General features: G+C 43.3%; 1 protein-coding gene across 2 annotated transcripts in view; it reads left to right on the top strand.

Moving 5' to 3' along the window:
• mxi1 (max interactor 1, dimerization protein) overlaps positions 1-18,162 on the top strand; it is a 29,682-nt gene extending 11,520 nt beyond the window's left edge. For both annotated transcript variants that reach the window (XM_083922690.1, XM_083922691.1), the window contains exons 4-6: positions 12,986-13,100; positions 15,138-15,336; positions 15,906-18,162. In XM_083922690.1, coding sequence (XP_083778816.1) covers positions 12,986-13,100; positions 15,138-15,336; positions 15,906-16,069 — 478 coding nt within the window. In that variant the 3' untranslated portion in view covers positions 16,070-18,162. The remainder of the gene's footprint in view (positions 1-12,985; positions 13,101-15,137; positions 15,337-15,905) is intronic.
• The last annotated feature ends 1,004 nt before the right edge of the window (positions 18,163-19,166 follow it).

Genomic DNA, 19,166 nt, shown 5'->3' with positions numbered 1-19,166 from the left:
AGGGATAGGTCAAACACACCTGACTAAGGGAAGCCTTGAGCAGCATGCAAAGCATGAGCCACACTCCCACTGTGTCAGTGTGCACACAGTAAGCATTTCCGACCTGTAATTAACACAGTGACATATGAGCCAGTATCAGGGTGGGGCTAGTCACCACAAACAGTCATTTGGTGACAAATGGTGGCTGTGGCTAGAAGTCTGCCTCCTTTATAACCAGTGTGGCCGTTGCCCAGTTATAATGAGGTCATATTCGGTTTGGCTCACAAGATGTTAAAAGTAACTGTAAAATTGTACTTTGCACACTGGGAAAGCACCTTCTCCTTTTAGCCAAGACAAGATGCTTGCATTTTCACTTGTGCCATGTTGGTCTGTAGCTCTGAGCCGGGGAGAAGTGAATTACCCTGCATTGATTTACCTTTCAATCACATCTACCTGCTGGGTTGCCAGGTTTCTGACAGTAGAATTTTTTTTTGAGATTGGCACTCTCTGGTCACATACCTTTTTTTAAGAGAGGCACTTAGACATCAAGAAACTAAGGCCTGAAGACGAACAAGGTAGATCAAATACACCAGGTGTTCTAACTTCAGCAAAATTGGTGGGAAAAACACAAGCAACAAAGGAGACAGAGCACTGATAAAGGATGAAAGAAATAAGCTCAAGTGAGCTTAGTAAATTATATTGCATCCCTTATTTGTTATTATCCACATCAACTCATCATTGACTGACTTATATAGTGCTGTGGACATATCCTGGCATCCCAAACGGCTTGCTGTCAGATGGTAGAAGACCGTGTAAAATTACAGGTCACCATTGTTTTGCCTTGCATCCTCAGAAGCTATCCCCCTACAGATGTTCTGTTGACAGGTGTAAAGAAAGCCTCACACAGGGGATTGGATGTTGGCACATGAAAGCCCAACCATCACTCTAGTCCTGTCTTGCTCCTTTGACCCTTGACTCATGTTATCTTTGTGTCTTCTTGTTGTGCCCTTATCCTGCAAAAGTGCATCTGTACAGCATTTCCGTGAAAGAACAGTGTAACCAAACGGAACAAGGCCAGATGGGCATACAGGCTTAGTCATCAGACTTAAACACTGGCTCTCCGGGCTTGTTTTACTTTAGGAAGTCTGGGGAATGTTGGATCTCAGTAAATGAAACAGTACGGTCTAGACCTGCTCCATTTGAAAAAAAAATGTCATTAGATTACTTCTGTTGTGATTTGGTGCTCAGGGAACATTGAAATGCTTGAAATGGGAACATATCAGTGATTTGTTTGTAGGTATTCTAATTAATCAGCTTGAAATTGTGACTGCATGTCCAGGCTTTACTGCAGTATGCTTCAAAGTGTCCTGTTCCTCCCTCGGAGTGTACTGTTCAACCTGTTCCATTATCGGTATCGTGTCGGGCTTGTTGATAAGCTCACATTGGGCCAAATGGATGAGGCTGCGGTTACATGGTGTTCCTGGAAGAAATGCTCCTGTTTTCCATTCGCTAACTTAATCTGTACCTTAAGGAGAGAGACACATAGAGAGAGAGGGAGAGAGAGAGACGGAGATAGGAAGAGGGGAAAATGAAGCTTGCTGAAGACACAAGACAGACTCAATTAGGTTAAATCTGACTATAGCTTCTATATTTAGCCGTACAACTAGGGGAAAAATGGGGAAACACCACATCCTTCTGACCAATCATAGATGTTAGCTTTTCACCAATGAGAGCTGTGAGATGAAGAAGCAGAGAGATAAATCCCCACCCCTGACTCTTGTAACAGCTACCTCCCATCCTTGCTCATCACCAGTGCATACACTGCACGTCATTATTTACCATTTCTGTGTTGCGGACGTCTAAGCCCAAAGGAGCGACCTACTGTAACGTGCCAACGGGGCTAAGTGAGCCAGATAAGTTAGTGAGTTTAATCTCTGTGAGTGTTTGTGCCTCTGTGTTGTTTGGACACACAAAAGCGCATTTCTGCATTAAAGATTGATATAGAATATTTGGATTTCAGTCCTACCCCTGCCCTCTAATGGACGTATGAAAATGCACCCATTGTAGTCTGACAGGGCAACCCCCATCCCACACACATGCACCCTCTCTCCTCCCTGCCCCCAGAGCCAACATCTGGTTGGATCTCCCTGGCATTACACCAGGCCGTTTTAGGAGCCGGGCCATATTGGAGATTTAATCTGCCCTTGCCCATTGAGTCACACAGGGCTAAAGGGAAGTGAGTGTTGTGGGTGGGTCAGTGACACTGTGAGTGGGATTCAGGAAGAGAGCAGTTTGAGTCCAGTCACATGATCTTTTAGTGTTTTAAAGGGATTTAGGGCATTTGCCAAAGATTTGTGTGTTTCGATTACTTTGGTTGCTTCACTTTAACACACAGGTGGTGTTGTTCTTGTGCAGTGCACCCTAAATACACGTCTCCTTCTCCATATCGTTCCCCCTCTATCCCACTAACTCTATCCTCCTGCCTCCCTCCCTCCCTCTGTCCCTCTCTCTGGCACTGTCTCGATGGCCATCTCTTTCGTCAACTCCATCTTTTTGTCATTTACGCCTTCTTTCTTTTCTTCTCTCTCTTCCAACCTTTGTCAGTGGAGCAGATTAAAAGGCAGTGCGCACGTGTGAACTAATCCATGTGTTGGTGATGGGCTTCAGCCCCAGAGTCTCTTGGCTATACCCCCCCCCCCCCCCGCCATTCTGATGAACTCTGCACGTGTGTGTTTGTGTGTGTGTGAGAGAGCACGTGTTTATGTCTGCAACTTGAAGGGGCCAAATTTCATCCCTTCCCTTTCAAACTCAACGGTCTTTTGCCTCATCTCCATCTCCTGTGTTTTATCCCAGTTGTCCTCCATCCCTCCTCTGCACTGTTGATATGCATGGCGGATGCTGTTTGTAGCTTGGAGTGGCTTCAGCGAGTTAAGCATGACAAGAGCATCGGTCTGCCTATTGATCAACTGCAATTCGCTTTATTTACCACTTGTGGCCTTGGGATTGATTGAGCAGGGGCAGGGTGGGTTCCTGGGCGTCCAAATTGATTTTTGAACTCCCATTTGCATTTTACTGCCCCCAGTTTCGTGGTTTCAGCCCTGAAACCATATGCGTTTATACAGTGAGCTCGGAAAGACTATCTCTCCCTCTCCTCCACACACTGAATCTCGTTTTTGGGAGGTCACAACTGCGTGAAAGCTCAGAAATATCAAAGTCTCTTTCCCATCCACATGCAGCAATGCATTATGAACCCCTCTGCATTTCTTTTTCATTACCTGTCATCTAACCAATATTGGTCATCATCCAGCATACTTCCCATGGAGTCCCAAGACTTGTTAATAATTGTTTAATATGACGAGAAAGCGGTTGCTGTGTGTGGGACAGAAATGAGCATTCCCCTCATTCCTCTGCCCTGTTTGTCAAAGTTCGCAATTGGCTGTCAGTTTGGACAGTGTAGTAAAACCCTCAGTGGATGATTGAACCGTTGGGACGTGGGTCACAAGAACGGCTGCACCCGAGTAAGAGCTTTTTTTTTTTCCTTGAGAGCATCCTGAAGAGAGGAGCTGTTGGTGTTAAAGTATGTTTCTGTGTTTTTTCTCGCTTCATGCTCCATGTCAGGTGAAGATGTGGAGCTAAACAGAACTTTTCTAACAATCACAGATGGAGTAGCCTCATAAGCACTCTCCTACTGTCACTGTCAAAACAAAGAACCTACTTTTACAGGATTAGTTACAGCAGTCCTGTGTCCTTTGTAGCTCCATGAGTAGAGCATAGTTCTTAATCTTTCAGGGTTAGGGGTTAAATTTCCACTGTTGTCACCCATACATAAAATATATACTATTGTGGCACTATGGATGCTATTTACTCAACACAGAGCATGCATGTCTTTCTTGTGTTTTCTAGTAGTTTATAGTATTTGGCTTAACACGAGGCAAGCAAGTGGATTTTAGTCATGTCATCGGTAAACCCAGCGGAAGTCCTGACAGACTGGCTCTCGTTTGTGCCCATGGCTAGTTTCTGGGCAGATTACACTGACAGAACACTCCCCTTCCTCCCCCTCTCTCTTTATGTCTCACCCTCTCTATCTCGCTCTGACTCTCTGCATCTATCCCATCTGTCCGTGTTTCATAAAGGAGATGAGGGAAGCATCAGTCTGTCAGAAAAAAAGAGAGCCTACAATTGCTGTAGGGCTAAAAACGCTCTGATGTTGTGTGTGCATGTAGAAACATATGACGTACAAACTGAAGCATCAGCAGTGGACGGAATATCCCCACACCAGCTTAAATGTACACCTTTCGCATTTGCTTATTTTTGTCTTAGTAACACGGATGTCATGTAAAGTTTTAAAGTCATATAGGTTACTCTTAAGGTCCCACTAGGGTTGCAGCGATATATTGGTTTCATGGTATAGCGTGATATGAAAATTGACGGTTATCATACCGTTTAAGTTTTCCTAGCTATGTGTTTTTTAAACATACTTCAATTTAGAAAAAAAAAAAAAATTCAATCATTTAAGGGTCACTGTAACCGATAATGATAAACATTTGTGTAATTCCATTCTGTGATACCATGAAACCATGATATATTCTGAGATGGTGATCGTTTCTCACACCCTTTTAGCAGTCAGTGGTGCAGTCCAACGCATCGTCCAGTGGGTATTAATTATGCTACCTCACGAGTTTTACAGCACATGCTGCTGTCCATGTGCTAATGCTAGAACCCTCTGTCAAATCATAAATCATCATAAAGTTTTCAACATGAAGGCAAACCTAGGAATAATGATTTCCCCCATCCTAATCCAGACCTATCCAAGATATAAGCTGGTCTCCATCTGCATTTGTCATTTCCTGAACCTGCCATTTATAGCTCAGACAATAAGGCTGTAGTTGGCTGAAGCATGTACAGCAGGCGCCAGCTCTGCAGCCAGGCTGTTGGCTGTTTGATGACTGTTCCAGCAGTCAACCTAGTGAGTGGTAGTTTCCCCCTATTAAAAAAACCCTATTTAGTCAGGTGCCACTGTTTGTATGGGTAAACATGTGATCTTGGCTGTAACCTGACAGCAGTCATGTGAGCGAGGGAGAATGACCTCCTTCAATGAAAGAGAGAATGAGAGAAAGATATGGGAGGGGGGGCACGTAAAAAAAAGCAGAGAACCCTAGACTAGGCATCTTTAGCAGAAAGAACAACCCTTCTCTTTGTGTTAACTTAGCGATCTAGTAAACAAAGGTGGTGAGCACAAACACAGAACCGTTGTGCTTCCTGTAGTTGTTTTTTTGTTTATAAGGGTGTCAAAAGTAAAGATACTTCAATACTTTACAATACCATATTTCAATGCTATACCATATCCACATTTCATAGTATCAAAAGTATCGAAGCTATTAAAAAAAAAAAAACAGATCTACAATCAGATTTTCAGCCCAAGGCTGCAAAGATGACACAACGGGGGGAAAAATCAACAGCGTGCTGGTTTGTGTTTGTGACTCTCTCTGAACCAGCACTGTGTGCAGGTTGTTGATTAAAACAATGGGGGGAGAATGACCCTGTTTTGTGTGCCATGGACTTTTTCCTTTTTGCCGTGGTATCGAAAGAGATGCTAGTATTATATTGAAGTCTCATCTTCTCAGGTTTATTCTCCTGATAAAATAATTGCAATCTTTCACTATAAATTAAGTATTGCATTGCATTTTATTTTTTCTGCCAGGCAAACTAAATTAGTTGAACATGGTCCAGGTGTTGATATGAGATGCCAAATGGGTATGGAAATAATTTTTATCCACTAAACCACCACCAACATGACTTTTATTTGTCATCATTTATCCACAACAGTTCGAATGAAGTGTTTTGTGTTCAACATTCCTACAATCACAGCAAAGCATCATGGGGAACAAATGTACAATGTTGGCTGCCATGTGGGTTGAGCCGTGCTCCTCTCCATGTATATTGTATGTCACCATCTGCAGAATACGGATCCCTGTGCCACATGTTGTTTCACTATACATGTTCTGGGAGAAAGAGCCTTACATGTGATTCGTTGTAGCGACTGGTCCGGACCATTTAAGCCACAGGCATCTCACGCTTGCTATTTTTAACCGTGAAATAATGAATTTGGAATGTTTTGGAAAATAATGCTCAAAGCGTAGAAAGAAAAACATCTGTGCCCATTTTCTGTTTGATTGAAGTGCTCTTCATCACATAGTGAGATAATTTGCCGTTGATTTGATGTAGTGCTCAGTGGACATGGCTTAGTCTACTTTAAATGAGGCGTTGCATTACAAAATACTCTAATCACTCCAATAATCTTTGACATTGCTGCGAATCATGATCCGTGGCTGCTTTGAATGAGCCTCGACACTCAAGAAGGAGTGAGGCAGAGGAGGAACAATGGAAAAGTCAAGTTATTATTTTATATTTTCTTCCCAAGAGGGCCCGTATAATGATGACTTCATTTCCTTTTACATGTCAATTTGGAAGATTTACCGCTGAGACGGTCATTGGTGATGTGTAATTAGTGTAATAACTGGGTAAAGGGTCAAATCTCCTCCCCCTCTGCTCGCATTCGAAGTAGGTCAAATGGTGTGCTTGCGTGTGTGCGTGTGTGTGTGTGCGTGTGCGCGCGTGTGTGCGCGTGTGTGTGTGTGTGTGTGTGTGTGTTAAATAGATTTGAGAAAGTGTCGGATTTGCCCAAGAGAAGTGTATTGACTGGTATCTGGGCTGGAAATATGACCCTCCCCTTTTAAGAGCACATCCAGTAATTATGTCAGACATCTTGGATGGCCTGAGAAGTTATCCATTATTTATGTATTCACAAGTTTGAAATCTAGGGCAGCCATTTTTTTCCCTCCAAGGTCTTGGTTCCAGAGAACTATGAATGAGAAATAAGCAGAAACTGTTCTTGTTTTGTCAGTGCTGTTTTCAGCCGCTTTTGGTTCCTGGAAAGAGGAAAAATACAGTTGTTTCTTTCTTATTCACACACAAAGAACACATGGTCTTCCAAATGACATAGGGTAAATGTTGCTGTATAATAATTGTGTATACAGTAGACAGTTTTTTTTTTAATCATTTTGGCGATAAACATCTTCCTCTACTATCTTCTTTAAAGAGGGACATCAACACATTACAATATCTGCTCACGTATGTGAAATCATGGGTTACTTAATCCAGTAACATTTTCTGAGAAGTTTGAGTTAATGTGCTTGATTTTATCAATTTAGACAATGTTACTGTGTATCACAAAATCTCAATAAGACGATTAATTATCGTATTGAATTATCACCCAGTCGTATTTTGAGTTTATGTAAATTACCTCAGACAACAAGCAGCTGGGGTCACAGCCACATTTAGTGTCAATGCAACTAAAAACAGTTCCCATCCCAATTCCTAATATTGATACCAGAGACAACTAGTGCTCAAGTTGCTACAGTCTGGAGTAATACACAGTTTAACACCGTAAAAGACAAAATTGTGTGTGACTGTGTTTTAACTAGACTATGACAGATTGCTGCTGCCTTTACACCTGTTTCACGTCACAACAACAAAAAAGTATAGGGCCTATTTGTCTGACACTGGTTTTTGACTACAGAGATATCAGGTATCAAATAGTGTGAGCATGTACACCGAGGTGTGTGTGCCCTTTATTGCTCATCCAAAGGCACATGCACTCTGCATGTGTATGAGATAATGCAAGGTCGAGGGAGGTTGAGTACAGAGCTGTTGTTCACTGATGAGAGATGTACATATGCGTAGGTTCTGTAAGAGTTGTGGTGGGCAGCTCTCCCATACCAATAGGGACAGCTTCAAAGTACTTCTTTAAAAAGGACTCTGCTTCAATCACATCGGAGGCAGTTTGACTCATTTCCAGAACAAGTGAAACAACCACAGTGAGTGGAAGAGCAGAACAGAAATATGAAGATAGTTTTGTTTTACTATAAATGTTTCTCAGTGTTGCTTAACCTTTGCAAATGGGGCAAAAGCTATGCATTTGAATTCAACTGAACTGAAGCAAGGAAAGAAAGTAGTTGGATTTGGTAGAAAAGGGTAGGTCCTCCTGCTGCATGTGATTCACAGGGAGCCGGATGAGAGAGGAGGGTGGCTGAGGAGGGAAGGTGTGGTGCAGTGACCCGGGGCCGGCTGGCTGCTCGCTCACATGTCAAAGCCAAAAGGCAGAGCTGCCTGCCTGCGTACCCATCTGGGGCCCATCAGGAACACAAGCCACAAGAGCACACACACAAGCATGAGAGAGGTACACATGCACACGCTGGTAGAGTGGAAGCGCACATTGTCTCAGGGGGAAAGAGAAGGCCGGCTGTGTCTGTGGTGAGCCTGCAGGTCTTGCCTTTAGAACACTTTAATTCGCCTATTTTTGATAGGTGTGTATAAATCAGCTTGCATTTTTAAAGACATGTTTTCCATGATTTGTTCTTCTGCAGCAATTTTAGTGAATACTTTAATAATGCTTGTAATGTACCTGTTGAAATGCATGTTTTGTCCTATTTTCAGAATAATTTTATGATGTCTCAGGGTAATTTCTGATCCAAGCCACCATTAATTGAGACATCACTGTGAGGGAGAATGTATAAAAATAATAGGTGAACATTAAAAGCTCCTGCCTATGCAGCTCTTTAATAAACACTGTTACAAGCTGCATGCATTACCGTGACTTGCAGGTAGCTCCTATGAACTCTGCTTGAATCCACAGAAGCACCCTGCCTTACCACCAGAAAGAGCTGTTTCAAAAACAGCTGTTTGCAAAGGTGTACCCGCAAGGCAGCAAAAAAATCCCCCCAAAACAACCCATAATGAACCATGGTATTTTATTTGCTTACTTTGCCAGGAATCTCCTACCATTGAATACAAGCAAAGATGTGGCTTTTCTGCCTGTGTTGTCTGATTGTTAGTGAGGGATTTGATATCCCTGCTGTGCGTGACAGTTTGGAGCACAGGTCCTGGTAGCAACTGGCCACGTGTTATGTAATCCAATGCAGATGAAGACTACCCCATTCAGGCAACCTACAGCTCACTGTGCCATTCATTAGACACTGGAAATACAAAGAGTGGAGCCTTCAATGCTATTAGTCTGCATTAGGGATATTTTAATTAATGTCATACTTTTACCCCTTTTTTTGCTCTTTTCCACCTTGACTGTTGTTGACAGTTGACTGTTTTAGGTTTTACTTTGATTGATTGTTTTGAGCACAAAACTTATTTTTTTAAAGGTTTCATATCATAAAAATTGAGATTTCCATGTCTTTTTTTATTATCATAAAGCAGGTTGAGGTGCTATATAAATACAACGAAAGTATCCAAACGCTCGATCAACAGGAAAATACACACAGCCTGTATAATTGTGCCTTTAAACGAGCCATCAGGACTTCTGTACGGTTGTGATGTCACAACTATACTATGAGTTAGAAAATGCTGCTACAGTGCTGTTACAGTCATCCCATGGTTGTAATGACAGGAACAGCAACAGTGCAGAAACACAGAGATCACAGATGCAGACGACCTGGAAACGCTGACCACTCAGAGCAGACTGGGCTTTTTAAGGAGGGGGTCTTAAAGAGACAGGGGCTAAAGCATTAGCATAATATGGAACCTTTAATATCTTCTATCTATCTATCTAGTTTCTTTTATATGTCAACTTGATATTTTATAACAACTGAAAATGATTGTGTGTGATGTCACATCATTTACTAAAGTTGACTTTACCAATCCCAAGCTTTAACAACTGAGGACACAGAGTTATTTGGCTGCACAGTAAATCCATTGCTGTTTATGTAACGAGCACTGGTCTTTTCTAAGAACTAAGGGAAACAGTAGGCTCACTTGCCAGTTGCTGTGTTACGTGGCTACAAGAGGGCAGAGGCAAAGAGAGATTCTGGCTGCAGCATGCAGGTATTTATGGTCACAAGCCGCCACTCATATAGAAAGCTGCAAATGGCTTAAGCTCTTTGGCTGTGGGTCTACATGATAAACAAACCCTTTCAAAGATCAGGGACCTGTCTTGGGGGCATTACCAGTAGCCAGAAGCTTATGACCTTTAACCCCTGAGTGAGACAGTTAGAGATAGTGCAGACTAACATGATAAATCTGTCTCTGCCATTATCTTTAGCCGCTTGTCTGAGGACATAATCACTTTTTTCTCCCAGGATGATTTCGGCAATACTTGGCAGCTGAGTATAAGGGTTCCAGTTGTTTGACTTCCTATTACCAGGCAGCCCAGTGTGATGGTCATGCATTAGTACATTATCTCTCTTTTCCGTCTCTCACCGTCACTCCCTCTTGTGCTTTTCAGGGCTTCTACCTTCTGTAGTTATCAGAGAGCTCCACAGCAAAGCACGTCATGCGACCAGTGATTGGGGCGAATATCACGCAGATTTCTCACATGTCTGTCTATCACTAAGAGGCAGGGAGAGAGAGTTTTGAATTCTACCAACCATTAGCATGCGTTGCTGTAAGAGGAGATCACAGAGTCCACGAAAGTAGCTGTGAAAAGGACAGAACCAGGACTGAAACTGCTGATAGAGATGAGAGTGTGGCAGACTCCCCTCTTCCGCATCCTCATCATAGGGGTGTGAAAGGGTGTTTGTGGTTTAACACAGACTCTGCTAAAGGTGGTGATTCAGCAGCCTGACAAGTGACGCCTCACATCACACTCACTAATTGAAGTCTTAGCGCTAAGAACCATAACGGGGTATTTCGGTCATAGAGCGCGCTAAATGTGTGGGTGATACTCTGCAGTGCCTGTGCGGTCAGTGTGCCCCTCCACTTCCTCCCTACATTCATCATGTCAGTTGGGTCAGGAAGAGGGGAGTTGGGGTTATCTGAGGTTGTCTGCTGAGATGGTTGTTTTAATCTCGAAGGGACTGGAGGAGAAGATCGTGGTCTCCAGTGTCTGGAGTGTGTTAACTCGACGCCCGACGGGCCAGACAGACACACAGACGGGCCCATACATGACCAGCGTGTCCTGCTCTGCCCTCACAGTCTTCTTTATCAGGCACTCCATGCCCCTGTGTGGAAAAATGTTTTGTATTTGTGATTGAGGAAAAAGTTATGCGTACAAGATGTTCTTACAGTGTACACGTGCATGAGTAGTACAAACGTTTTAGGATTAAAAATGGTACGTTCACGAGCGAGTTTGTTCTTGCATGTAACGTTAAAATTATATTTACGTCAGCTCTTCAGCTACAGCTGCACCATAAATAATTTATTGGCCTATCAGCAATGTTGAAACATTCCATGTACATGCCCTACTTAATCTCAAAATAGTCATATGGAAACCATGGCAAATAACTAAAGTGCCTTGTTTCCAAATGATCAAGTAATAATCATAATTACAGTGTTGGACAAAATGGTCAGAATTCGGAATTACTGAGACAATAAGATATTCGGCTATGTTGTCCTCTCTGTAGCGTGTCCTAGACATCTCCCAGGTGTAGCTGTGTGTACCCCCCATCCCCACAGGCTGCTTTGAAAGAGTAGAAAGTGATTAATAGCCAGCTGATATTGTGTGCGTGTGTTTGTGTGCGCGTGCGTGTGTGTGTGTGTGCCGGTGTGTGTGTCGGTGTGTTGGGGTTCAGATGAGACAAACACAGACAGACACTTCGCAGATAAAGGTGCACTCTCTCTCCTGTGAACTGATTACACAGACAGATGACCTGAGAGAAGCCTTACTGATCATCATGACAAACTCCCTACTAAAGACGTGTGTATACGTGTTTTCTGACTTTCAAACTTTTTTTGCACGGCAGACGTAATCGGGGCGCCTCCCCCTTTAGTCCCAAGACATGTAGAACTTGTTCGTGTAGCACGCACTCACGCATACTGTGCTGTTGCAATGGCTCGCTGTTCTTATCAGCACCATGCATAGCCAAACCTCCTCTTTTCTCACACACACACACACACACACACACACAGATAAACTTAGTCTAGCCAGTGCACATGTCTCCACCAGTTATAAAGCAGTAGAGCATAGCAGAAAGCAGTGTAGCCCACCGTAATGAGTGCAGTGAATTCCTGCTCTGGTCCCCTGGGTTTGCCCCCCGCCACCCCCCCCCCCCAGAGATTGTTCCTGAGGTCCTGGGTGGCTCCACTGAGTCCACTGACTCTTAATGTCTCTCCACTTTTCCCTTCAGGCTGGCTGAAAGGGCAGCTCCTGCTAATGGAGCGCTGATTGTGTTATAGCCACAATTATCACTCTTTACCTCTCAACTCGGAGCCATTAGCAGGATAGATAGTACCCCTGGCCTGTCTGCAGTCACAGAATAAGCGACTGTCAGGATGATGGAGCGGACGGGCTGAGCAGGGTCCAGGAAATGCCATTACACCTTTCCTCCCTGCCCCTCCCGGTCTCACCTAAAAGTTGTTTTTGTGTGTAATGTAAGCGTGACGGGTAACTAAACCCCGGTGCGAGAAATCCCAACAGAGGATAATGTATCGTCTCAAGGCTTACATCAGAGGTGAATCATAAGTAACCTGCCGTGTTGTTGAACTATAAGCCAGGAATTTACAACACATGAGCCGGATCTGCAGCCGGTGGATTCTCACATAGTCAGAATGCGATGGGTCTTAATGAGCCTCCGTCTCAAGATTAAGAGAATGCTGCTTGCATTAAGGTGCCGACGTGCAGATCTTTCAAACGAAAAAAAAAAAGAAAAGTTGTGAATGAGTTGCTTTTTTCTAGGGGAGGGTGTAAAGTCATGGAAATACCTTGACATCTGTGTTTAGTTAGTCATCTGCGCCTGAGAAAAAATAGAATATAGAAAATGCCACAGAAAAACATAAAGGGCAGAGAAACACAAGGTGTGTCACCAATAGCTGGTTTAAAAGGTGTTTTAAGAACCTTCTGACCTTTAAAATATGGTTGCAATTCCCAGGTGCCTTTGAGCAAGACATTTAACAACGAGCATGCAAAACATGTCACATTTTACCGTCCAGCCCTTCCCTTCTGTACACTGTCATTTAGCTAATCTATTCTGCTCCGCTTTTTGTTTCTGTCTTTCCTCTGCAGACGAGCTCACCTGCGGCTGTGTCTCGAGAGGTTGAAGGCCCTCATACCCCTGGGACCCGACTGCAACCGCCACACCACCCTGGGCCTGCTTAACAAAGCCAAAGCACACATAAAGGTATCAGATAACTACACAAAACACAGAGCTAAAAGTACCTAAATATGAACAACAGGGTGAAAGATGAACGCAAGTCCCATATTGTAAAAAGTAAGATTTCCATGTCTTTTTTGTTATAAAGCAGGTCAAGGTGCTATATACATACAGTATTTAGACCTTTTTGAGTGAATTCCATTGCTGGGCAACAGCCATGGTCCATTTTAACTTCCTGTCAGCTGATATCCTTCACAAACACTCCAACAGGAATAAAACTTGGACACATTTAGAATGTTTATGTTTACATCTTTGAAAAGGTTTATATAGAAATACACACAGACCTTGTTCAGAAACTGCCTTTAAACGAGCCACCAGGATTTGTACGGTTGTGATGTCACAGCTATACTATATAAAGGTAGGAAGTCGTTACAGTCATTCCCCGACTGCAATGACTTAGCAGAGACGCTGCAGATGCGGAAGACCTGGAAATGTTGACCAACCAGAGCAGACTGGGCTTTTTCTGGAAGGGTGCTTAAAGAAAGAGGCCCTAAGAGGGGGAATACAGGTATATTCAAACAGGCAGTATGATAATAAAGTGTTTTTTTGAACATTAAAGCATGTACATATTTTCTAGTACAAACCCAAAATACAAGAACCTGCAAATGAGCATGATATGGAACCTTTAAGTAAGCAGAAATAGCAAGACCAGTGTTCGTATCTGAATTACATTTGACCCCAAAGACAATAAAATATGCAGTGCACACAACAAATCTGATCAAAGATTAAAACCAGATAACAATGTTTTGCTCAAATGACAGGTTATGGTAATAATACGTTGACCTTTGCTGCCAGATTAAACTACCTGCTGCTGGGACCACTCTTAATATGCAATTCATTAGTTTCGCTGCAGAGGCGAGGATGCCATGGCACACAGGTTTGAAATGAACCTCGTTAAATGTGGTTATTGACTGCAGTGTGCATTTTTATTGCAATTTTCATTGCTGTTTCCATCACAAGACTCTTACACTTGTGCGGATCATTTTAACTTATGAATGTGTAAGTAATGTAAATCAAATTCATCCAACGAAGGGAAGGCCTAAAGTACATCCATGAATAATTCCATCCAAATGATTTGACAAAAAAAAAATGTGCCGAGGATGTGTAAATATAATACATTTGCCACAGCATTAAAATTGGCGTATCAAACAAACTCCTGCTAAAATGTAACCAGTATCCAGCTGGTCACTGCTGATACGTTCCCTGCCTGAGCATATAACACGTTGAGACACCCCGCTTCACGCTTTCCCTTCCACTTAAAAAACAGGCATGTGACTGTCTGAGATTGAGCAGTCTGCATGGGAAAAGCCTGGCGTAGCGTGCATTCATGTAACACAGAGGGGAGGCATAAAGCTGATATTGTTGTGCCCCCCTCCACCCTACCACTGTCACCGCTCAACACTTCTGCCGCTGTCAACTTGAGTCTCGCCAGCTTATCGATGGCCTATTGTTTTGGTCCATCGCCGGGAGTCACGCTCGTCACCATCGGCGAACGTGACATAAGGCTACAAGGTCAGACTTGCAACACGGCTGTATCAGTCCCCGCCACGGCCCTCGCTTATATTGTCACGGTATAAGGCGTGCACAGAGGCACAAGTAAAGGAGGTGACACGGTGTAAATAAGGCAGTTGAGGGAAATCATTTAAGGATTTCAGAGCTGGCGGGAGGAAAGTCCAAGGCTACACAAGACGTTTGTGGCTGAATGCTGAAACAATTGCTGTTTGTTTGGTTTGTATTGTGACAGCCGTTTGATAGAAAAGGAATTTCCTTGTTCTTCCAGCTTTCTTACTCTCACTCTTATCTCTATTTTTCTTTTCCTCTTGCCCTCAATCACTCAGTCAGTCTGCTCTTCTTGTCGCACCTTTTTTCTGAATGTCACCTTTATCTGGCTACCCTCTCTTACACACTTACACTTTATCTATATATTCTCCGTTTCACCCTGGTCCCTTATACACATAATTCACCTTCTGTCTGTCTTCCCCCCTTTCTCTTTCTCCCGACCAGAAACTTGAAGAGGCAGACAGGAAGAGCCAGTACCAGCTGGATTCTCTGGAGCGGGAGCAGAGGCACCTCCAGCGCCAGCTGGAGCTGCTGCGGGGAGGCAGCGGTGCTGCAGCCCAGAGCAGCCCAGGGGAGGGGGAAAGGATACGCACGGACAGTGTGGGCTCCACCCTCTGCTCCGACCGTTCTGACTCAGACCAAGGTGAGCGAGGCTGCAGTCCTTAAACAGGATTTTAATTTAGCCACTACAAAGCTAAGGTTGTGCACACCAGAGTCCCTGTAGGACTGTAGGTGCAGTCATGTGTTGAGGAAAATAATCAACACAAATGTCCCGTTACGGGTTAGGTTTAAAATGCTAATGCTTCCTGAACATTTTTGAAGTAATCTTTGATTAGTTGAAGTTATCAGCATTCACATTAAAGCCTTCATAAGTTTTTGTCATTAAAACGTGGTTCAACCAAGTGAAAGAATGTTAATTGGAGACATATTTATTTAAATGGATCTCTGCAATACAGTGATGTAAATAGTGATATAAAGTGTTTAAACTGTAAGAGAACACATGATGCAGCATTTTATACATGTTGGTATCTGTTGACTCTATACAGAGTATCATCAGGTACATCCTTAAAACATCCCCTTTATCCTGACACTGACATTCTTTCTTCTCTCTCTCTCTCTCTCTCTCTCTCTCTCTCTCTCTCTCTCTCTCTCTCTCTTCTCTTCTCTCTGTCTCCGCCCTCCCTCTGTCCGTCTCTCTAAACTCGGCTGCAGAGGAGATCGAGGTAGACGTGGAAAGCACTGAGTTCTCCCATGGAGAGCTGGACAGTGTGAGCACAGCCAGCACCAGCGACCTGGACGACCACAGCAGCTTGCAGAGCATGGGCAGCGATGAGGGCTACTCCTCCTGCAGTGTCAAACTTGCCTTCTCCTCCTAGAGCCCCACACCACCACCTCCACAACCACCACCACCACCTGCTCCTCCTCCTCCCTGCCAAACTGGCCCGCCCTCCCAATCCGTTTATCCACCTAGCCATGCCTACGTACAAACACCCAGTCGATACTGACGACAGCCACGCCCCCCAGCTATTGGCGTTCCTGTCGCTCCCGCCTCTCGGCAGTGCCCCCCCCTTCGGCTCCTAGCCTTCAGTTGCTCCAACCACTCCTACTGCGCTGCTGAAACCACTGTTAGAGAAGCTCCACCGAAAGCTTTTCCACCACTTTGAGCCACCCCGACCGACAACGACACCAGGGCCCCAAACGCAGTGATGTGAAACTGCTGATTGATTTTCTTTAAAACTGAGATCAGAGACTTGGTTGATAAAAAATCTATATACATAGATATGTATATCTATATATACATCATCTTGGTTTTTAAACCCACGCAATTGAAATTAATAATTGATTAGACTTCTTTTATGTCCGCGTACTGTCAAATTTTTTTAGATACACAACCCCTAATTTGATCCATAATGCACTTAAATTTGTATGATATTGAAAAAATTCAGAGTTCCTGTTCAGCTCTCTCTCCTGTGGGGTGTGTGTGTGTGCGTGTGTGCGTGCGTATAAGCGTGTGTGTTGAGCTGGCCCTGTGTTATCTCTTCTTGGTGTCTGGCCTGGATAAACGGGAGCACATCTAATCTGGACTATAATCAGCACTGTGGGTTGAACTTTGCCATATCAACACAGCTCGGCCCTGATAAACGTCCCCTCAGCCCTGCATTTAATCCCTGTCTTAATGTTTTTTTCATTACCTCTGCTCGACACCGCAGAAGCTCGAACTCTCAAACTGGTGCTATTGTGAAACAAACCAACGGCGGAAGCAGATCAGATCCACCACCGCTGAGCTTTTAAAGCGAAACAAAGTGTGTCTGCAGTTTCTGATTGTTTCCAACCAAGCACGGAGGAAAACAACCAAAAAAAAGAAAAAAAACGGAGGGAAAAAACAACAACATTCCTGTCGAATGTGGGTGCTGAGTGGAAATTGTAACTTGTGTGTGTTTTTGGTTTCTCTCCCCTCGACAAGCAGCTACAACGAGCTATCCTGCACTTGCCTACTTTAGAGCTGTCCATAGAAATGGCACAAACCAAGAAGTAAAACAAAAACAACAACAAAAAAAACAGCAACAAGGAAAAAGTGCAAACAAACTTTGGAATAGATCCTCTTTCCAGCAGTAACAAGCAATAACTCTTGTAGTCCTTTTTTTCTCGTCAGTTTGAACTCCCTAATGTTTTTTTTCTCTTCTCCCCTAAAGACTGTGTGACCGTCCAGAAAGCAAGTTGCTTTTTTTTTTGTACATACAAATAGCTTAATAAATTAAACCTTAAAAAGGAGATTTTAAACAAAAAAAAGTAAGAGCTCATGGATAGAACTATTGCCTCTGTTGCTGTTTGATCTGTGTTTATTGTGCATTTTAAATTCCATTTTTGGAAAGATTTTATCCTCTTCAGAGTGGCTGTGGATGTGGCATGGACACTTTTGCCCACTGTTACTCATTCTGTTGCTGAAAAGTTACTCTTCAAAGTGATTTTTTTAAAAACAAAGCAAACAACAGAACAGCTTTCCATCCAGTTGCAGAAAAAGCGACCCAGTGTGACCTCTATTGGAGAGTTTTTGTGGCACTCTTTTTATTTATTAGAATTTTTTTCCCCCTCTTGTTTAAAATGCCCATGAATTGGAGGGAGGGGGGCAGAGGCATTCCACAGGTGGTCAGGTGATCTGTGGAGGAAAAGAAAACGGGTTGTATGATGTCAATGTTCGCCATCCCAACTACAGTGGCATTAAGAATTGCACTTCCACCACAGTTTTTTCTTTTCTTTCCCACTGTCTTTCTCTCTCGCAAAGCTCACATGAATCCTTTTGTATGTGAAAGAAAAGAAAAAGAACGCCTCCCCTTTTTAAATATTTATTTCTCAATCCCTCAAAGAACACAAGCAATGGGGTGGGGAAGAAGTTAACTTATTTTGGTTCTGTCTTATTTTACTCCTAATTTTGATGCTTATTCCTCATTCCTTATTTCAAGAACTGTATATTTTATGGCTTTTGGGGGGTGGGAGTGGGAGTGGGGGGGGGTGGGGGGTAAGAAATGTAGCCATTTTTGTTTTATTTTATTTTTTCTGTTATTTTATTCAATGGACACTTGAAATGTAATTGGCCCCTAAGCTGCTCCTAGTGCTGAGCCTCGCCTGTTTAGAGTCACCGGCCTTGTCCGGAGCCAACTCCCCCAAGGCTCAAGGCTTATCAATGGCCGAGACTTTACTGGCAAATATTGAGCCAGCGACTACACAATAAAAGGGGTCTAAAACTCCACTTTCCTCTATTAGGAGGATCGTAGTCTCTATTAGACTTGTGTTTTAGTTGACAAAATGTGTCTTACATTTAAAGTTCAATGCCTCCGACTGAGGATTTAAAGAGAAAAAATCAACAAAAAAAAGAACAAATTCTTTGGTTTCTCTGAAGGACATCATTAAGGTGTAGAGTTTGACATGTACGCTCTCTGCAGAGCTATGTTGAGGTTGTTGGACATGGCACTGAATCAGAAAGTCACCACTTCTGGTACTTGAAAGACAAGAAAAATGCCAAAAACACCTCAAAACACCTCAGTGTCCTCTCTCTTTATGTCTCTCTCTTTCTCTCTCTGAGGGACAGTTTACATTTATTCTTCCCCTGTTTAAGTTATTGACCTTTAACTCTTTTTTTTCTTTCGTCTTCATATGTTTTATGAACCTGCTGACAGGGAAAAGGTCCCGTGTTTGAGGACAAATTAATTCCACTCATTGTGCAGATCTGGATCGCATCTTTGTGGTGTTTTAACCTGCTCGGACTACAGTATATTTTTACTGCATTGGGACGGTTGCGATGGTGTTGGGTTTTGTTGTTTATCACTGAAATGTGTGAAAACTGTCTGGCACTCATTGTGTTGTCTCATGTGGAAAATTACTCTGATTACTCCCCCGGATGGGATAAACAAAATATTTTACTGAAGCCAGGTCTGTCCTCTCTCGTGTGAGTGTAACGTGTGTGTGTGTGTGTGT

Source organism: Echiichthys vipera (assembly GCF_963691815.1).
Source record: "Echiichthys vipera genome assembly, chromosome: 2".
NCBI lineage: Eukaryota > Metazoa > Chordata > Actinopteri > Perciformes > Trachinidae > Echiichthys > Echiichthys vipera.
The sequence above is the reverse complement of the archived record's forward strand: the minus strand, read 5'-3'. Positions and strand labels throughout refer to the sequence as shown.